Source organism: Sorex araneus, chromosome 2, assembly GCF_027595985.1.
Source record: "Sorex araneus isolate mSorAra2 chromosome 2, mSorAra2.pri, whole genome shotgun sequence".
Taxonomy (NCBI): domain Eukaryota; kingdom Metazoa; phylum Chordata; class Mammalia; order Eulipotyphla; family Soricidae; genus Sorex; species Sorex araneus.
In genome coordinates, this window is record NC_073303.1 from 294,157,228 (window position 1) to 294,177,982 (window position 20,755).

The 20,755-nt window shown below is 51.2% G+C and overlaps 1 protein-coding gene across 4 annotated transcripts in view; it reads left to right on the forward strand.

Annotated features, from left to right (window-relative positions):
• ABCC5 (ATP binding cassette subfamily C member 5) overlaps positions 1-20,755 on the forward strand; it is a 106,606-nt gene that overhangs the window by 17,724 nt on the left and 68,127 nt on the right. For 2 of the 4 annotated variants that reach the window (XM_055129719.1, XM_055129720.1), the window contains exons 3-5: positions 13,892-14,049; positions 14,185-14,340; positions 16,256-16,403. In XM_055129719.1, coding sequence (XP_054985694.1) covers positions 13,892-14,049; positions 14,185-14,340; positions 16,256-16,403 — 462 coding nt within the window. Of the gene's footprint in view, positions 1-13,887; positions 14,050-14,184; positions 14,341-16,255; positions 16,404-18,839; positions 20,511-20,755 lie in introns of those variants that run through there. The other 2 variants (XM_004603068.2, XM_055129721.1) reach the window with 2 other exon arrangements.

The window sequence follows — 20,755 nt, forward strand, 5'->3', positions numbered from 1 at the left end:
CTATACCAAAATCTTATTGAAGAGATTTTTGTCCCATACAAAAGACCTGCATTCCACTCCTGGAGTCGGTGGTTGTCAGCTCTACTTATGAAAATCTCTGGTAAGAACAGAGCATGGAAACCTGCCCTGGGCGAGGGTCCCAGCTAATGTGTAGCAACTTCTGCTTTTCCTGCCTTTTCTGAAAGGAGCAAACACTGTGTGGCAAATTGTGTCCATTTCATTTACCCCCTTGAGAAGCAGTGTGTATTTTAAAGTCACTGCTCTAACTAGAATAAACTCCAGGACAAAATCCCCACCGGAAGTCCATTTCTGCCCTTCCCCAGACAGTTTTGTCCCTTCTGTCCCCCTCTGCCCCGCCTCTCCCTCTTCTCATCTGGTTAACCACCAATTATTCTTAGAGTCTGAAAATTCACTCTCATTTCACTTTATTCATCTGTTGGGTTTGTTGCTGGAATATCCCTCGTAGGAGCGGGGTCCTATGGCACCTTTCTTCCCCATCTGCCGATCGTGCTAAGCAAAATAGCAAGGACAACTCCAGGTCTATTCATGTTGTTGCAAAAGGCAGGCCTTCATCTTAAGTGTACTCGTGAGAGAGAACTTAGAGTTTCATGTAACAGTCATCTACCTATAGCTGAGTATGTTTTATAGAGGGCTGGGGCCAGACCCAGGGGTGCTGAGGAGTTTTTCCTGGCTCTGTGCTCAGGAATAGCTCGCGGAGATCATGTGTGGTACTGGGGACCAAGCCGAGTCGGCCAGGTGCATGGCAGGTGCCTTCCCGCGGTGCCATCTTAAACACATCTTTATCAGTTCACCTGTCAGTGGGTTTGCCCAGCTCTTGGCCATCGTCAGTAAGGTTGCAGTAATCACGGGATGCCTGTACCTGTTTGCATTTAGTATTTTGGCTGAGTGATCCTGTGGAAGTTTCACTTTTATTTTATTTTTTTGTTTTTTGGGTCACACCTGGCGAGGCACAGGGGTTATTCCTGGCTTTGCACTTAGGAATTACTCCTGGCGGTGCTCAGGGGACCCTATGGGATGATGGGAATCGAACCTGGGTTGACCATGTACAAGGCAAACGCCCGACTGGCTGTGCCATCTCTTCAGCCCTGGAAGTTTCACTTTTTAATGTTTTGCCTCGGGGGAAACCACACCCAGTGTACGCAGAGGGTTCTCCTGGCTTCTGGAGGTTCAGTATTCAGAAGACCGTGTGGTGCCAGGGATGGAACCCAGGCCCCTGGCATGCAAAGCGTGGGCTCAGCTCGTGTGGAGCTTGTCCCGGCTTTCCATTTTTCTGTTTGTCTGTCTTGGGGTCATACCCAGCGATGCTCAGGGGTTATGGCTGGTTGTGTGCTCAGGAATCACTCCTGGCGGTGCTTCTTGGGGGACCAAATAGGGTGCTAGGGATGGACTCAGGTCAGCCGCATGCCAGGCAAGCTCCCCTGCCCCCTGGACTCTCCGTTTTGAATTGTCCGGGGCATGTCCATGCTGCTTTCCAGAACGACCTCCTCAGTCTGCACCCCCCAGCAGTGATGGATACGGGCTCCCTCCTCCCCGCACCCTCTCCAGCTCTTGGTGTTTCTTGTCTTTTGGGTAACAGCCATCCTCATACAGTGACTCACTCCCTCGCAGGGGAGAGGTGATGCTGTGTCTCTGATGTGCTTTTCCTTAGCAGTGACAGGTGACGCTGGATCAGAAAGGGAGGGCAAGGATGAGGCCTTACACATGGCTGACCCCACGTCAAGCCTCCGGTACCACCTGTGGTCCCCTGAGCACCGCCAGGAGTGACCCTTGAACCCAGGAGTCAGGCCTGAGCCCTGCTGGATGTGGGCCCAAAATGAAAAATAGAAGATGATCAATATTTCTCCATGGGGCTGCTGACATTCTTTGTATGTCTTCTTTGGAGAAGTCTCTGTTTAGATAACCTGCCTAGTTTTAATTCTTATTTATTTTTCCCACTTTATTTAAACACGGTGGTTTGTAAAAAAAAAAAAAATCGTTCATGATGATTTGTTACAGGCAGTCAGTGTTTCAACACCAAATCCAACACCACTGTAACCTTCTCTCCACCATAGTCTCTTTTGCCAACCATCCTTCAAGCCTGCGACCATACCAGACCCGCAGTCATTTATTTTATATTGCTTGTTACCACTCAGTGGCTAACAGAATGATCAAAAAACACTTCTGCAGAAGAAAATTTGTGAAAATCGTTGAATGTCCCTATGGGGACATTAAGCCCTGGTCTGAGGTTTTACTAAGCTCTTGTGGCCTTCTGTGTTAATGTTTTTGGTAGTCGAGATTGGTTGGTTGGCTTCCGCGTCACATCCCATCCAATCTGGTGTGCCACTGCGGGGATATCAGTGTTGGAGAGTTTGGAGATGTCACTCCAGGAAATCCAGGATATTTGACTGGAGATAATCTGCCCAGTCTCTACAGTGGATTGTCGTTTGTCGCCGCTGTTGTGTTTTATGTGTTCTTTATATAAATAAAAATGGCCTAGGGGTGGGAGAGGCAGTACAGCTGTTATGTTCAGAGCTTAAGGACACTGTTTGGGGCTGCAGCGATAGCACAGCGGGTAGGGTGTTTGCCTTGCACACGGCCAACCCGGGTTCGATTCCCAGCATCCCATATGGTCCCCTGAGCACCGCCAGGGGTAATTCCTGAGTGCAGAGCCAGGAGTGACCCCTGTGCATCGTCGCCGGGTGTGACCCAAAAAGAAAAAAAAAAAAAAGGATGCTGTTTGATACCTGGTATCCCATAATACCCCCCAGGCACCACCAGGAGTGATTCCTGAGCACCACTGGGTGTGACCCCCAAATGATAAATAAATACATAAATAAATAAACACATCAGTATGAGCCCTGCCAGCCGCCAGCTGGGCAGGAGGTGTGTGCCCGTCTGTCTTTCCCCTCTGCAGGGTGAGGTTGCTGTGGCAGCTTCTCAGTATGCTGTGGGCTCCTGTGTCCACACCTTTGCGTCCCTTGGCTTTTAGGGTGAAGTCCCCACACATCAGGAAGGCAGGCACAGCGCCTGCAATTTTTTTTTTCCTGTGCACGTTTTGCTTGCAGGTCTAGGTTAGTCTTTATTTTTCCCTTCCCGTGATTTGTTTTCATTGTGAACCTCTGAAACCCTATCATTGTGTTAACCAAGCTAATCACACCCAGGGTAAGAGGAACCTCAAAGACGTTTCTCGGAATTTGGCTTATGAAACTACTGAGAGCCCTCCGGGACTCTGATTAGGGGGTAATGCTAGATTCCGGGAAAACACCTGTGTGGTCTTGTCACTGAGCGGTCCATTTCAGAGCTAAATCCTGGCCGGGCTGCTCCTATCTGTGAGTTGGCGAAAGCGCTAATCCTCCGTGTGATGTCGAAATGGAGGGAGTGCAGGTGAGGGCAGGTGCGCCTGCTCATCCACAGCTGCTCCGTCGCAGCGTGGCTCTTACCCTGGGCTCCAGGCTCTGGCACTCCAGCATGCTGCTGACCCTTTCCACTGAAGTGGCCATGATTTAGGAGTTTCTTTGGCGGATGAAAATATTTATTCCCTGGGGCTGGAGTGGTAGCACAGCGGGTAGGGCGTTTGCCTTGCACGCGGCTGACCCAGGTTCAATTCTCAGCATCCCAAAAGGTCCCCCAAGCACCACCAGGAGTGATTCTTGAGTGCAGAACCAGGAGTAACCCCTGTGCATCGCCGGGTGTGACCCCCAAAAAAGCAAGTAAATAAATAAATAAAAATATTCCTCCTGGGGCTGGAAAGATAGTCCAATGGGTAAGGGACTTGCCTTCCTCTCGACCAACCCTGGTTCAATCCCTGGCTTCTCATCTAGTTGCCCAAGTATCGGCAGGAGTGATTTCTGAGTGCAGAGCCAGGAGTAACCCCTGAGCATTGCCGGGTGTGGCCCCCAAACAAACAAAAATTAATTTTTTTCCATTCTTGGTGTCGCTGTCCTTGAAATGGCCAGGGGTAACCCACCTTCCCGACTATACAGTGCACAAGCCTGCTGGGGGTCCCACTCTTTAGTTGTGGTACTCGCCAGGGGTGCTGTGGTTTCCACACCTGTGCCAAGCAGGCATCGCATGCAGGCTTGCAGTCTTTGGCAGTACTCGCGGGGCGGGGAGGGGCGGGGGGGTGTACATCTTTAGTTGTTATGCTCTACCTGAAGATCCTTATAATGTCAGGGCTTTCCAGCAGCAGTGCTGTGAGGAAAGTGCATGGCACATGTGGGAAGCACAGAGATCAAACTCACTACCTGATGCTTACAAGTCAGGTGCTCTTGGCCACTGATCCATTTGTTGACTCTTTAAGTTCTTTTCTCTTTCTCGGAAAGATGATCTTTGCCATAGATGTATATATACATAGAGAAAGATTATCTTTCATACACACACACACACACACACACACACACACACACACACACACACACACACACACACACACCCCTCTAGCAGTGGTCGGAGCTTACTCCTGGCTCTGTGCTCAGACACCACTTCTGCTAGTGCTTGGGGTATCGTATGTGGTGCCAGGGATCATACCCAGCTGTCTGCACCTCCTGGGAAGATGAGGGCATTGAGACTGCCCTGCCACCTTCTCCGCATCCAGGAGCTACCTGCACCAAGCCAGGGCCCCGGGATTGGCAAGGCTGCCCTCCCCATGGCCTTGCTGTGAGGAAGGCACAGTCAAGCCTGCTTCTGATGCTGGGTATCTCGGTCCAGGGGCCTCTGTGCAGAAGGAAGGGTCCTGCTTGCCAGTGGAAGGGAGCCCTGTCGCTCAGTGGTGACCCACGGGCCACTCTGTGTCCCAGACGGACTTGGAACTGCCCTCACTGGGGGCGGCGAGGGGGTGGGGATAGGGGAATGGGCACAAGTCTGCTGCTGGGTGCCTGCAGGGGTGAGGCCCGGCTCTGTGCAGGCAGCTCTGCTCCTGGAGTACGTGTCTCCTGGTCCACAAGCACGTGTCTCTCTGACCTTGATTTGAACCGTGCCAAAATGCAAACACTGTTATCTACTTCGAGCGCTCTGGTGTCGCCCTCTGTCCCTCTGCCCCTCTGCCCTCACCTTAGCTGTGAAGACCCAGCGAAGTGTCTCGGAGTCCTTGGGACCCTAAGGAGCAGACGTTCTGGTGTTTAGGGTCTCTCAGCTCTCTGCGTGAGCCGTGGTACTCGAGACTTAGGGAACGTGCGGCCAACTCGTGTCTCGCCGTGGATGTGTCATCTGTAGTGCCCTTAGCATGCTTTTTTCTTTTCTTTTCTTTTCTTTTCTTTTCTTTTTTATTTTTTATTGAGTCACGTGAGATACAGTTACAAGCTTTCATGTTTGAGATTCACTCATACAATGATCAAATACCATCCCTCCACCAGTGCACATTTGATACCACCAGTGTCCCCAGTATCCCCTCTACCCCATCCCCACCTTCCCCCTGCCTCCATGGCAGACAATTTCCCCCAAACTCTCTTTACTTTTGGGCATTATGGTTTGCAATACAGATACTGAGAGATTATCACGTTTGGTCCTTTATCTACTTTCAGCACCTCCTGGGAAGTATCTACTGTCTACATCTCCCATCCCGAACGATCGCTCTAACCATTATTGACTTAGTGATCCCTTCTCTATCCCAGCTGCCTTCTCCCCCAGCTCATGAGACAGCTTCCAGCAATGGGGCAATATTCCTGGCCCTTGTGTCTGCTGTCCTTGGTGTCAGTCTCATATCATGTTATTTTATATTCCACAAATGAGTGCAGTCCTTCTATCTGTCCCTCTCTTTCTGAATCATTTCTCTTAGCCTGATACTTTCCAAGTCTACCCACTGAGAAGCAAATTTCATGACTTCATCTCTCCTAATAGCTGCATAGTATTCCATTGTGTAGATGTACCAAAGTTCCTTTAACCAGTCATCTGTTCTTGGGCACTTGGGTTGTTTCCAGATTCTGGCTATTGTGAACAGTGCTGCAACGAACATACAGATGCAGATGTCATTTCTGCTGTGCTTTTTGGCACCCTTGCGTTATATTCCCAGAAGAGAGCACATGCTTTGAGTCTGTAGGCATGGGAGTGACACCGCATGGCCCAGCCAGCACTGGCAGGAGTAACCCCCAAGCGTCGCTGGGCGTGTCTCCCAAACAGACAAAAACCAAATATAAGTAAGAGGGAACTAGAGAGAGGGCTGCAGAGATAGGACTGTGGGGTAAGGCACTTTCTTTGCCTGCGGCCAACCTTGGTTTGATTCTTGGCATTACATTTGGTTCTCTGAGCACCATTAGGAGTGACTGCTAAACACAGGCCCTAAACACAACCCTGAGCCCTCTGGGTGTGGCCCACACTGTCCCCAACCCTTGCCAAAAACAAAACACAAAACACCAGTAGGGGCCGGGGAGATAGTATAGGGAGGGCATGTGCCTTTCATGCAGCCAACCCAGATTTGATCTGCATTACCACATGTAGCCCCCTGAGCATGACCAGGTGTGATCCCTGAGCACAGAATCAGGAGGACGGCCAATCCCTGCAGCTCCTCACCTCTCCAATTCTCTCTCTCTCTCTCTCTCTCTCTCTCTCTCTCTCTCTCGCTCTTGCTCTCTCACACACACATACTCTCTCTTTCTCTCTTTTTCTCTCACACACATACATACTCTCTCTTTCTCTCTTTTTCTCTCTCACACACATACATACTCTCTCTCTTCCTCTCTCTCTCTCTCTCTCTCTCTTTCTCTTACACACACACACACAAACACACACACACACACACACACACACACACACACACCCAAAAAGCAAACAAACACTTTTTCTTTTGGGAATTTTTGGGCCACACCCGGTTGTGCTTAGGGATTACTACTGGTGAGCCCAGGGATAATATGTGGTACCAGGAATCTAACCTGGGTTGGCCACAAGCTAGACAAGCGCCCTACCTGCTGGGCTGTCTCTTCGTCCCCTCACATCTTACTGTACCTTCTTGAGATTGATTCCCGTTGGAATAATTGGGGGAGACCCGGTGCTTACTTCTTTGATCTAGTATTTCTTGGTCCTGACCACGCTCACTAACCTACGTTTCTCCATCCTGGGATGTCATTCCTCCTCTCGGATTCTAAGCACTTTCTCTCGGTTCATTTCCGTTCTCAATCCATCCCACCTTAAAGTGTGGCTAGCTCACTGTCTGGAATGTTCAGCAGCTGTGTTTTTACCTGTAAACAGACAGGCTTTTTCCTCCCTGGAAGTCTTGAACGTTTAAACCTTATTTTGGAAACCTTGAGAGGGAGAGAAGCTGGGCGTCAGCCAGAGATTGCAGGCAGGAGCCATCCGTGCCCTCGCTGGCGCTGGCGGGGGAGTGGCGAGATGCTTCTCTTGTACGTGCATGTTTCAGCCTACAGAAGGGCCTTACACAGTGTCGGCTCCCCCCAGCCACGCCCCCAGCGCCCAAGGCTGTCTTTTGGGGGTATCTGCTTAGGTCTGGTTGAAAAGCACTCAGGAGTTGCATTGTTCTGTAGTTAAGTAAAATTAGGTGTGTACGTTCTTGTGTTAATCCTGTAATGGAGACTTGGAAACAGTCTGCCTCTGAGGTTAGTTGGGAGAGGGAGAGTTACAGTCTCTCTGAATCTGCTAAGGGCCGGAGGTTGTCTAGAAAGCCGCATCTCAGCCTGTAGTAGCGGGATGATTTCTTTGTTTCTTTGTTTTGTTTGTGAGTCACATCTGGCAGTGCTTGGGGGCTACACCTGGCTCAGTGCTCAGGGGTCACTCCCTGCCATGCTCAGGGGGCCAGGGGGGCCAAGGAGGGGCCCTGTGCGTGCTAGGCATGAGCTCACCCCTTTGAGTCTTCTTCCTGGCCCCTGCTTGTCTGTGAAAGACATACAGCATAATGACCTATGAGCCTCAGCTTTAAAGCCTGCATGCACATCCTGTGGCTACTGAAGCTACTTGCCTCAGTTTCTCCAGCTGTAAATAGGGGAAATAATATCTTCCTTATAAAGTTGTTGTGATGATGATGAAATGAAAACATTGGCAACAATGCCTGGCTTTGCAAATACTAAGTTGGTTTGTTAAACATGTTTTGCACGGATTGCCCCATTACCCCCCAATAGGCAGTTTGTCATCAGATACTCGCTAATCGTGAGATCTGGCCTGGGACAGGCTGGCTGGCCCGCCTGTTTCCCGCTGAGGTCCCGGGACAGGTGTGATGGAGGCGGCCCAGCTCAAACAAGTAGATCGTGAAGTACCCAAGCTCATGCCCCGTCTCTTGGGCAATAATACTGGGAAATGATGAAGTTAATTGAGCCAATCTAGGTCTCTAATTGCTAAGAGTCTTTAATCCTATAATGCCACTGACGGAATTAATCCTAAATAATCCAGGAAAAGTACAGCGCTAATTCGTTTGTTATATGACTAATAAGCAGGGTAGTGGGGAATGTTAAGTAGAAGTGCAGGGGTGAAAGGGATCACACGACCCCCCCTCCTTCCACCACCACCGTATGTCATGCAGCGTTAAATGAGAATAATGCAGATTATAAGGAATTACTCCCAGCAGTGTTTGGGGGACCATATGGGATGCTGGGAATCGAACCCGGATCAGCCGCGTGCAAGGCACTGTGCTATCTCCAGCCCCTTTAGTTGCTATTTGAATACTTGAAGCCAAGTTCTATATCATGCTTGGAATCAGTGATGCAAAAAAAAATCCATCAGGGTTCTAGTTAGTTATTTGGGGGCCATACCTAGAGATGCTCAGGGGTAACTCCTGGCTCTGAACTCAGGGATCACTCAGGTGACCATAGAGAATGCTGGGGGACCATATGGAATGCTGGGGGTTGAACCCGGCCACCTGCAAGGCAAGCCCCTTACCCACCGTGCTGTGACTCCAGCCCCGACATCAGGGCTTCTTAACCGGAAGCTTCTCACTGCAGCAGAAAGAGTGTGAGGAAGACAGAGGAGGGAGAAACAATGTCCTGGGTCTTGCAGGAGTTGGAGAAAGCTGAAGGAGAAAGGAAACGACTGGAATTAGCTGGTAGATTTATCAGTCAGACAAATGGGTAAGGTAGGTCGTTACCCCGTAGTAAATGTCCATTAGGGGATGGAGCGATAATACGGGGATGAAGGTGCTTGTACGAGGCCAACCCAGACTCAGTCCCCGGCACCAGTTGGGTCCCTTGAGCACCTTCATCTGTGACCCAAACCTGCTCCCCACCCCCATCCCACAAAAAAAAAAGTGTATTTGGGTGCCTACTACTATGCCAAGCTCTGTTCCTGATCCCACGAGTCCTCCCCACGGCTGTGGAAATGAATAACCGGAAGCTCAGAGGCCAGATACCAGGCTGAAGGCTGGTGGCAGAATTGCCGGGCACACTCGGGTCTGTCCTCAAATCCACCCTCAGAGTCGCCTCTCTTTACCCCTCCCTGAGACTCTGGGGGCTCTCTCTCTCTGCAGGGGCCCCCGGGAAGGTGTCTCAGGAGCGAGAGGGCACCTGTGCTTGGGAATGTTATTTGGACATTTCGAGGTACCGGCCTGCAGGTCCTTGCCTGTGCCTCGTGCATGCTGCCGACCTGGGTTCAGTCCCCGGGACTCCATCTAGTGCCCCGAGCACACTAGCCGTGCTCCCTCTGCACGACTGGACATGGCCCCCCCTAAAACAAAAATTAAATTAAATTAAAAAAATCAAATCTAAAGGAATTTATCTTGCACGTAGTCAACCCAGTTTCAGTTTCTGGCATCCCATATGGCCCCCCCCAGCACGGCCAGGAGTGATTCCTGAGAGCACAGCCGGGTGTGACCCCCCCCAAATCAAATCAAATCAGAGGGTGCACAAGAGCCCCAGTCTCGGTTCTGCTACAGGGTTTCCATAATGCTGATCTCTTGCTTCCTGAGAGGCCCGGAGGAACCACTGTTGCTTGTCAACACTTGTTGCAGTGTTTTGGACAGAGCCTTTGATTTTTTTTTTCTTTTTGGGTCACACCCTGTGATGCACAGGGGTTACTCCTGGCTCATGCATTTAGGAGTTACTCCTGGCGGTGCTCAGTGGACCATATGGGCTGCTGGGAATCGAACCCACGGTGGCTGCGTGCAAGGCAAATGCTCTACCCACTGTGCTATCTCCCAGCCCCATGACAGAGCCTCTGAAAAGGGCGTTTCCCCTTCGGACCTGGTGTGGGAAGAGGACATTGTGATACAGGCCCCGAACAGAACTCAAGCCATAGGAACATTTTGTTGTTGTTGTTGCCAAGCTCAGAAATGGTTCTTCTGTCCACAGGTTTCGATGAAAACCGTAGATAGGCATATTCGGGAGGAAGAAAAGGAAATTAGATTTGTGGTGCACATATTTTCTGAGCTTAAAAACAATTCCCGTGTGTTTCTGAGAACGTTAGTCGAGTCCAGTGGGACCCTCGATATTTCAGTGTGTTTGTTTTGCAAATTTGGATGATGGTTGTACAACACTGACTAATTCTCCAAGGCTGGACATTTATGTGATTAAAAATGTAGGATTTAGGTTACGGATTTTGCCATGATTAAATTTACGTGGGGCTAGGGAGCTAGCACAAGGCTTTGCACAGCCATAGCGCAGCGGGTAGGCACCTGCCTTGTATTCGGCTGAGCCTGCTTCTACCCCCAGTACCACACATGGTCCCCTGAGCGCTGCCAGGAGAGATCCTCTAGCACAGAGGCAGAGTCAGCCCTCTGCCCAGCCAGGTATGACCCCAAAACAGACAGAAAGTATCTATTTAGTTGTGCCATTTTGTAGCTTTACCCAACTTTTAGTTGTAATGAATCTGCAATACTGTGACATGTTAAAGGCAGACGTTAAGGGAAAACTTGAATTCCATAGTGCCTTCTGAGGGTTGAAGATAATCAATTAACATCAAATACTCAGTGGTTGATTGGTACTTTAGTATTTTAAAAATAAAAGTGCTCAGGGCTGGAGCGATAGCACAGTGGGTAGGGCGTTTGCCTTGCACGCAGCGGACCTGGGTTCGATTCCCAGCATCCCATATTGTCCCTCAAGCACTGCCAGGAGTGATTCTTGAGTGCAGAGCCAGGAGTAACCCCTGTGTATCGCCAGGTGTGACCCAAAAAGAAAAAAAAATAAATAAAAGTGCTCTCAGTGACCATTCCTATAATTTGAATTTCACTAGTAAATGCTTTTTTGGAAATTGTTTTTTTCCCACCTTCCCTTCCCTTTGCTTCTGTTGGTGCTGTGGTGTCTGGGGGTCACAGCTGGTGGTGGTGCTTGTGGGCTTGGTTGAGGTGCCCATGCAGATTTGGTCTCAGGGCGCTGAAGACCTCCACATCGGCACTGTGACGGAGCACCCTACGGTTTCGGGGTTACTGAAGAGGCAGCCTTATACTTGCCATGCAGGGGTACCGCTAAGCCTTGTTTAATTTTTAGATATAAGCACCTACATAGTTCTTTTTGGGGGGGTGTTTTTGTTGTTGTTTGTCTGTTTGTTTGGGGGCCATACTCAGTGATGCATGCTCAGGTCTCACTCCTGACTGCACTCAGGAATTACTCCTGGCGGTGCTCGGGTGATACGGGATGCCGGGGATCAGACCCCAGTCAGCCACATGCAGGGCAGGCACCCTCTATCATTCCAGTCCCCGGAGGTCCTTTATTATTATTGTTATTATTATTATTATTATTATTGTAGTTGAAACCATACAATTACAATAGTGTTGATGTTGATGATTCTGATGTACAGAGTTCCTGCACCTTCTTTACCTCCAAAGTGCTCAATGTCACCTCCATGACAGTCCTTACTGTCACTTCTGCTTCCCCTCTTCTTCCCCTTGCCTCGAGCCCGTCCCCACCTCATTGCTCGACATTCTCTGTTTCGGAGTCGGAGCCCAGGGTTCGGCATCATCTGCTGTCCGTTTCTGTTTTGTTTCGTGAGGTTCCCTGTGCTTGTCCTTTTCCCTCTGACATCTTTTACTCAACATGATGCTCTTCAGTTCCATCCAAGTTGCGGCAGATCACAAGCTTCGGTCTTTCCTAACTGAATCAGAAAAACCATAAATGAAGTTACTTTAGCATAAATGGGGCTGGGGGTGCCTAGAGATGTCCCGATTCCTGTCTTCTGCCATGGCAGACTTTGAATTACATGCCTCTTTATGAAAGGGAGTCATCAGTGTTTATGAAATTTATAGTAAGTAAGCATCACTCCCCCCCCACACTTTTTTTTTTTTCCAGTGCTTAGGGCTTACTCTTGGCTCTGTGCTCAGGGGTTACTCCTGGCAGAGCTCAGGGGACCCGGTGTGGTGCTGGGGATTGAACCTGGGTCAGCTTTGTGTTACTCAAAAGCATTAGCCTCTGAGCTCTGTCTTTGGCCCTGAACATTTAATTCTCGCTATGGGAATTCGGCATCTGTGCACGTGCGCTACCCGATGTACTGTCACTCCAGCCCCAGGCATCACTTCTTCAACTCACAGAAATCTGGTGCTGGAGTTCGTGAGCTCGGCAGGGAGGGACGCACCCTCAAGAGCAGGGCTACCCCTGTGATTGTGAAGTTTTGGTTTTGTTTTTTTTTTTTTCGGGGGGGGGGGTCACACCTGGCAATGCACAGGGGTTACTCCTGGCTTTGCACTTCAGAATTACTCCTGGTGGTTCTCGGGGACCATATGGGATGCTGGGAGTCGAACCCGGGTTGGCCGCGTGCAAGGCAAATGCCCTACCCGCTGTGCTACCACTCCAACCCCTGAAGTTTTTGTCATAGAAAATGCACTAGAATTTGTGAAGTAGAACTTGCTCAGTCCACATTGGGAAATGAAAGATAAAAGTATTTCAGTGATAGGGCTAGAGAGATACTACAGTGGGTAGGACACTCACCTTGCACGCTGCCAACCCAGGTTCAATCCTTGGGACCACATAATGGTCTCCTGAATACTGCCAGGTGCAACCCCTTCAAAATCGTATTTTTTTCGTGCTTTAAAAAAAGAAACATTTGTAAATGAGTGATACCAAGTCATCCTAATATAAACCACGGACTTAAATGGACAATAATGTCTCAGATGCATTGTAGCCAGTATCATACAGGGGAGGTCACGAAGAGGGAAATGGGAGGAAAAAAGGGAAGTAGATGGAAAGAAACGCTTTGCTTTCTTCCCAGCTTTTCTCAGCCTAAAAGTGCTTCCCCCCAGGGAAAGTCTATTCGTTTGGAAATGTGAAATATCTGGTTTAAAAGACCAGGAGGCCTGGTCCGTGGCAGGAAGCTTGCCACCACCACGGGGCAGGCAGAAGGCAGTTAGGACAGAGAAAGGACCACTGTGACAGTTGACAGTTGTATCACTCTGGACAAAAACCGAGTGCAGGAAGGAGATAAAGGGATACACATAGTATGCTTTAAGTAATAGTTTCGCAAAGCATCATGTGTAAAAGGAAAATCAGAGAGAGAGTGAGAGAAGAAAAGAAAAGTATCTGCATGGGACCGGAGCGATAGCACAGTGGGTAGGGCATTTGCCATGCACGTGGCCGACCCAGGTTCAATCCCCGGCATCCCATATGGTCCCCCAAGCACCGCCAGGAGTAATTCCTGAGTGCAAATCCAGGAATAACCCCTAGCATCGCTGGGTGTGACCCAAAAAGCAAAAAAAAAAAAAAAAGAAAGAAAAGTATAAGTATCTGCCATGGAGGCAGATTGTAGGAGCAGTGCAAGGGGGTCACAGGAAGGAAACTGGGGACACTGGTGGGGGGAAATGTGCCTCGGTGAAGGGCTCGGTGCCGGAACATTGTGTGACTGAAACTCAAGCATGAACAACTTTCTAACCGTGCATCTCATGGTGCTTCTGTTAAAAATATATTTCAAGAAGAAATGCCTGTTCTGATGTTCATGTGGTGGAAGTCAGTGCTTCCCCCTGTCTCTTGGGGTTCCCTCCCGCCCAGGGCCCTGCTCGCTGGTTCTGACGTTCTCCCGCCCTCTCTGTTGGAGGCAGGTGGAATGCCACGATGCCTTGGAGGCCGCAGCCCGCGCCGAGGGCCTGCCCCTGGACGTCTCTGTGCACTCGCAGCTCCGCTTCCTGGACGAGGAGCATCCCAAGGGGAAGTACCATCACAGCCTGAGTGCTCTGAAGCCCTTCCGGACCACTGCCAAGTAAGAGGCCTCCGCCGGCCGGCGACCCACCCATTGCCCACGCTCCCGGGCGCCTGTGGCCACAGGGTCGGGGCGGGCTCCGTCCGACATTGTGTCCACGCTGATGGCTCTGGTTGGGGGGGGGTCTGCCCGCAGACACCAGCACCCGGTGGACAACGCGGGGCTCTTCTCCTGCATGACGTTCTCCTGGCTGTCGCCTCTGGCCCGCCTCGCCCACAGGAAGGGCGAGCTCTCCATGGACGACGTCTGGCCGGTGTCCAAGCACGAGTCCTGTGAGGTGAACTGCAGGAGGTAGGAGGCGGGGGCTGTGCGTGAGGCGGGGGTTGGGGTGGTGGCGGGGGCCTTGCAGTGCCCTGTCCGGGCTTCATGGCCACGGAAAGAGCAGCGCTGTCCCCGTGCTCTGCCTCCGCCGTCACCGGGAGCCCTGTTGTAACCAGGGCCTCCTTTCTCCCAGCCCATTTCTCTTGCTGGCTCAGCGGGGAGAGTGTGTTGCTGCCTTTTTATATATAAATATATGTATGGAACACTGGAGCACTGTCGTCCTATTGTTCATCGATTGGCTCGAGCGGGCAGCAGTAACATCTCCATTGTGAGACTTCTTGTTACTGTTTTTGGCATATCAAATATGCCATGGGTAGCTTGCCAGGCTCTACCGTGTGGGCAGGATACTCTCGGTAGCTTGCCAGGCTTTCCGAGAGGGACGAAGGAATCGAACCCAGGTCGGCCACATGCAAGGCAAATGCCCTACCCGCTGTGCTATTGCTCACAGTGAGAAATATATATATATATGTATATGTATATATGTGTGTGTGTGTGTGTGTGTGTGTGTGTGTGTGTATCACTGTCATCCCCGTTGCTCATCGATTTGTTCGAGTGGGCACCAGTAATGTCTCTCATTGAGAGACTTATTGTTACTGTTTTTGGCATATCCAATACACACGGGTAGCTTGCCAGGCTCTGCCGTGTGAGCTCCGTACTCTCGGTAGCTTGCCAGGCTCTCCGAGAGGGGTGGAGGAATCGAACACGGGTCGGCCATGTGAAAGGCGAAAGCCTAACCGCTGTGCTATCGCTCCAGCCCATACTTTTTTTTTTACTTTTTGGGTCACATCCGGCATTGCACAGGGGTTATTCCTGGCTCATGCACTCAGGGATTACTCCTGGCAGTGCTCAGGGGACCCTATGGGATGCTGGGAATCATCCCAGGTCGGCTGTTTGCAAGGCATTTAAATGCCCTACCCATTGTGCTATCGCTCCGGCCCCGAGAGAATATATTTTTGTGGTAGTTGCCAGGTTATCCTTAAATTCTCTTTTCCAACTTTACCTTCTTTGTTACCACAGGAACCTTCAGGAGGGGTTGGGGCCCCCTTAGGGAGGGAGGAAGTTCTTATCCCCAGACAGATGCTACTCAAGACTGAGTTTTCTAGGTGGAAGGAAAGACCTTGCTTCTCCTGAGGCTCTGTATCCCGAGAGGCTCCTTTGGCACAGGGTGAATATGTAGTTGTCTGAGAAGGGAGATTTTTTTTCCAGAAGGTGATGACGTGGTACCTGTCACACTGTAGCACTGTCATCCTGTTGTTCATTGATATTCTCGAGCGGGCACCAGTAATGTTTCCATCGTGAGACTTGTTGTTACTGTTTTTGGCATATCAAATATGCCACGGGTAGCTTGCCAGGCTCTGCCGTGCGGGCGGGATACTTTTGGTAGCTTGCCAGGCTTTCCGAGAGGGACGAAGGAATCGAACCCAGGTAGTCCGTGTGCAAGGCAAATGCCCTACCCGATGTGCTATGGCTCCAGTCTGATGTGGTACCTACTACTTTAATTAATTAATTAATTTATCTTTAAAATTTTGATGGGCTCTTTTAGGGGAGGCGGGGGGGGGGCAGGTTGAATCACATCCGGCAGCTTGCTCCTGACTGTGCTCAGGGATAAGTCCTGGTGGGCTCAGTGTGTGTGTGTGTGTGGGGGGGGGGAGCCTCACGGGGTGCTGGGGATGGAATTGGGGTCAGCAAGGCAGGTGCCTTACCCACCGTCTCTCTCTCTCTGTTCCCCCCTCCCCCCCATTCCGTGGCATGTGGCACACGTCTCTTTTGAGGAGAGAGGTGTGCATGGTGTGCCCGCCTGGAGCCAGGTGTGACGGCAGGAGGGGGGGTGGGGTGGCTGCGTGCCCCGGGGCTGGCGTGTGACGGAGATTGTGCCCTTGTTAAGACTAGAGAGACTGTGGCAAGAGGAGCTGAAGGAAGCCGGGCCGGATGCCGCCTCCCTGCGAAGGGTCGTGTGGACCTTCTGCCGCACCAGGCTCATCCTGTCCATCCTGTGCCTGATGATCACACAGCTGGCTGGCTTCAGTGGACCAGTAAGTCCCACGCTTCCTTCTGACGCTTGCCAGGGGCCTGGCCGTGGCCAGAGCTGACACTGGTCCTGCTGCAGGGGGTGCTTCCCCACCCCCCTGGAGACTGGTTCTGGCCTGAGCCGTGCCTCTGGCCGTGGCAAGGGAGCCCTGGAATTCGGAGCGAATGGAGGTCGCTGGCCAGAAGGGGAAGGAAGAAATGACACCAGCTGGCTTTCTCTTTGGGCGGGTGGGGGGGGTCCTGGAATGGTTCCGGCTCTGCCACAGGTGCGCGCCGGGCTTCTGGGCTTCTGGGCTGTGCGTGGACCTGGGTCGACCTTCTTGGATGGGGCAGATGCGTCTCAGGGTGCCGTGGGTGGGCGAGAGCGCGCAGCGTGTGGCCGGGACTGTGGTGCAAGCGCTGGGAAGGCCCCTGTGCCTGGTGGCAGATCTGTGCACGGAGCTGGGGCCTTGGAGCCCCCGAGAAGCCAGAGCTCCAGTGCAGGGTTCAGGGTCTTCCCTGGAGCTCGGGGAGAGCTCTGGTGTCCAGTGGCCGGGTGGCCGCCGGGGCTTTTCCCTGGCTGGTGCTGGGGGCGGCGGAGGTGGGCTGCAGGACAGCCACACTGTTTGCTGGACGCCCGAGTCTCCCGCTGCCGAGCTGCCTTGCAGTGCGACTTTGTTTAAGTTCATTCTCTACCTCCGCGAGGCACCCGGCAGTGGTACTGCCTCTGTTGTGCGTTTTCCGTGTGTGGGTAAGCCAGGCGGTCACGGGCTGGGTAAGTATGTGTCTTAAGATGCATGGAAGGAGGCAAAAGGAGTTTTGACCGTTCTCTGGATTTCGTGGTGATATTGCTTCCTCGTTTGTTTTGTGTTCATAACCGATGCCTTTACAAAACATTCTGATCTCTTTCCTGAAGCAGAGAGCACTCCTTTTCCTGGTATTAAGTTTCTCTGTTGATTGACCAACTAACTTGCCTTTGTATAAGTTCTGAGTAAGAGTGACCACGTGACCGAGTCGTCTGTCAGCGTCCAAAGTGACAGACATTTTCGTAGGCTCCGCTTCCCCCAAGAAGAGCTTCTGTCCTTGTCTCACTTCAGGGCTGAGGGCTGCCTGACTTCCCACAGAATGCATTCAGCTGCCTTGCTCTATGCAGACTTCCTTGGTTCCCCTTGACCAGGCCAGGACCCGTATTGGTCCTTATTTGGCTGCCCTTCCACCCCATGTAGGTTGGGGGAGCTTTAATGTTTCATGTGGGAAGAAATACTGCCCGAGCACATGCAGCCCGGGATCTCTCCTGGGTATCCACCCGTTTTCCTTCGTTTCCCTTACAGCGTAGTGTATGCTGGAATGCTAATCCCTCGTGCAGTCTGCCAGATGCAAGAGAAGCTCCAGCCCTTCCTTGGGTAGGGAGAGAGCAGCCTGGGTCTTCTCCTGGCCCTTTCGTGGGGGAAGACCTAAAATCCTGCGTCGTTTTCATGAGATTCCATTCTGGAAAAGCAAACAGCCCCTTCCAGTCTCTCTCCGTTGATAAAGGGAAAATTGAAAGTCATCAGCGACACAAACTTTTCTCGGTGACCCTCCCATCCCAGTCAGTTCCCTCTTTTAATTGGAACGCGACGACTTCTGCAGGTTGTGAGGACAGCTGTGGGCGTGTCCTGCTGTCTCTGGATTCTAGGCTTTTCAGGGAGCGAGCGGGAGTTTGTGACATTTGCACACCTTTTAAGAACTCAGAAGTTTTTCACTTTCAAGTCGGTGAGGTCCATTCCGAGATAATTATCTGTAAGAACCAACTGTGGATACGGCATCCCATTTGTAACTCTCTACTCAGGCCTCACTGAACCTTGGTAGCCAGATTTAGTATACATGAAGCTTGCTCAAAGTGTGTGTGTGTGTGTATGTGTGTGTGTGTGTGTGTGTGTATGTGTGTGTGCGCGCGCATGCGCGCATGCACATGTGTGCACTGGTGCGTGTGTGTATGTGTGTGTGTATGTGTGTGTGTGTACATGTTCGTGTGTGTGGCTGGATCACAGATGTATCAAGTTGATCCAAGGTTCCTGTGATGCTGTGGACCTTGAGCTCTGTTCACATCTTCGGAGACTTCCCTTAGCGTCCACACAGGGGTACGATCCTGACCCAAAATGACTTGCCCAACCACTCAACTCACCCAGGTGATATGTGGTCTTCCAGGATCAAAACCTTGGGGAAAGACCCGAGCTGGCAGAAGAGTGGGGTTAAGGCATTATTATATGCCCTGCAGGTCTGTTGAAGGTGGTCAGTTCCTCAGTGGAGGCTTCCTCCGCTCTCGGGGCTGGGGGGAGGGGCAAGGACAGAGAAAAGTCTTTGGGAGAGGTAAGTTCCGCACCCTTCCATCCTCTCTCCAGCTGCAGCGTGCTTGGTGCTGCCAGGATCTGGAGGTGGGGGGAGTCTCTGTAGTAGAACCAGTCACAGAAGCTGTTCTTTAGAATTTTCAGGATGGCTGTATTCTGCGGTCAGAATGAGAGAGTCAAGCTGGGCAGAATCTCTCGCCAAGAGTTCAGGTAAGGTAATGTTTATTCCCTGGGAATGCTTTCCACAGCCAGACAGCTCTGCGGACACAGTCTTCAGTTTTTCTCCCAGTTTATTTAAATCCAATTGATACGTGGGTCACTTTTTTAACCTACATTTTGGTTGGAGTTTTTTTTTTTTCTTCAGTGAAAGCCTTTTCCCCCTTTTGTCCCACACAAAGTAGTTTGAAGTGTAACTATTTTTTTTTTAAAAAAAAGGAAAACAAACCTATATGTTGGAAATTAAAAGTTGGCCCCTCCTCCTTGGGAGGTCTCCTGTGCTACCCAGTGCTGGAAACTGGCCCCTGTGCAGGGACGGGAAGGAAAGAACCCACACTGCTGTCTGCTGCCTTCTCACACCTGCCTTTGGAGTCTGTCCCATGGGTGTGAGAGGCGCGTGAGGAAGCACCCCACCACCTTGACTGAGTTGCTTCATGAGCGGGAAAGGGGCCTTCTGATCGTCCTGACATGCCAGTGGCCCAGTGCCGCATTTCGGACGGCAGTATTGGAAAAGAGGCCACTTCTGGCTAGTACACCTCCGACCCACCTGTGTGCACTAGTGATCCGAACCGTTGCTAACAGTCCCAACTTCTGAGGGAAGGGACAGATGAGAGTCACTGGCCCTTGGAATCTTGAACCCTCCTCTTTATTTGATCGGGTGGTTGGTGGAGATATGATAAAAATCTGGCAGGTGGGGATCTCTTAGGATCTAGTGGACACCTGGTAATCATTTCCTCTCAGGGACAAAAAATAAAAGCGAGAGATAGGGAGAGAGATACCGAGGCACCCAGAGGGAGTCTGGGCTCTGGAATTCCACGTTAGCGTCCTGGGGACAATTGTGTCTGGTTTTTGTGTGTTACTCAGAGCTGGACTCCAGCTCCTGAGCCCTTTGCTGTCAGGATCGGGGCTAGACGGGGCGATGGGTTTCTGGTTTAATTTACCTTTTTCCCTCCTTGCTTCAGGGTGGGGGATTGGTTTGGCTTGCTTCTGTTGTGGTTTGTTTTGTCTCTCTTTCGGCAAGTTCTGTTTTAGCGGCAAAGACTTGAAAAGACTCTGAAGGACGCCACCACCGTTTGACCTTGAGGCCTAGATTTGTTTGTTTTCTGACGCGGGAGAGAGAGGTCATTCCTCACAGCCTAGCCGACCAGAGTCGCGTCCTCCAATACTAAGCGGTGGTTACCTCTTGGAGAGGTTTTCGTTGGTTGGGGAGGGGCTTGGGTTTTGTTTTTGTTTTAATTCTCTTTCCTTAGCAGCAAAGTGTTTATTCCTGGAGAACCTCCTCCGTGCTAGACTCACGGCAGCGTCAGGAACCCTAAGTGATTAAACGCTGTCAGCTTGCCCTACCGCTCCGGACTCTGGAAACAGATACGGGTTCTGTTCTGTATTTGCACTGTGTGTGGTTCAAACGCCTAGGCGGAGGCCGGCTGACCGCCTTAGCTGGTCGGCTCTGTAGAACTGGACTCTGTATGTTCCCATGTTGATGTTACCACAATGCAACCTCCTGTTGTACGGTCTCTGTGAGATGCTCTTTGAAGATGGTACTTTTTTTTTTCCCCTTTCATTTTCAATAAAAAAGTACATTGCCTGCCACTTCTGGTATTTCATCCTGTTGCTGAGTGTGCCTCGTGTGAGTGTGTGCCCCGGCGTCACGGGACCTCAGAGCCGGAGGTGGCACTCGGTGGTCCTTGGGCGCTGGCTGCCTCTGCTCCCAGCAGGTGGTGTTAGACATATGCTACCTGAGGTAACACGTTTTTGTCTTCGGGAGGGCGTGGGGAGGAGGGGCGGGCCCTCGGGAGGGTCGCTGGCTTCTCCGTAGACTGCTTTGTTGGCTGTCT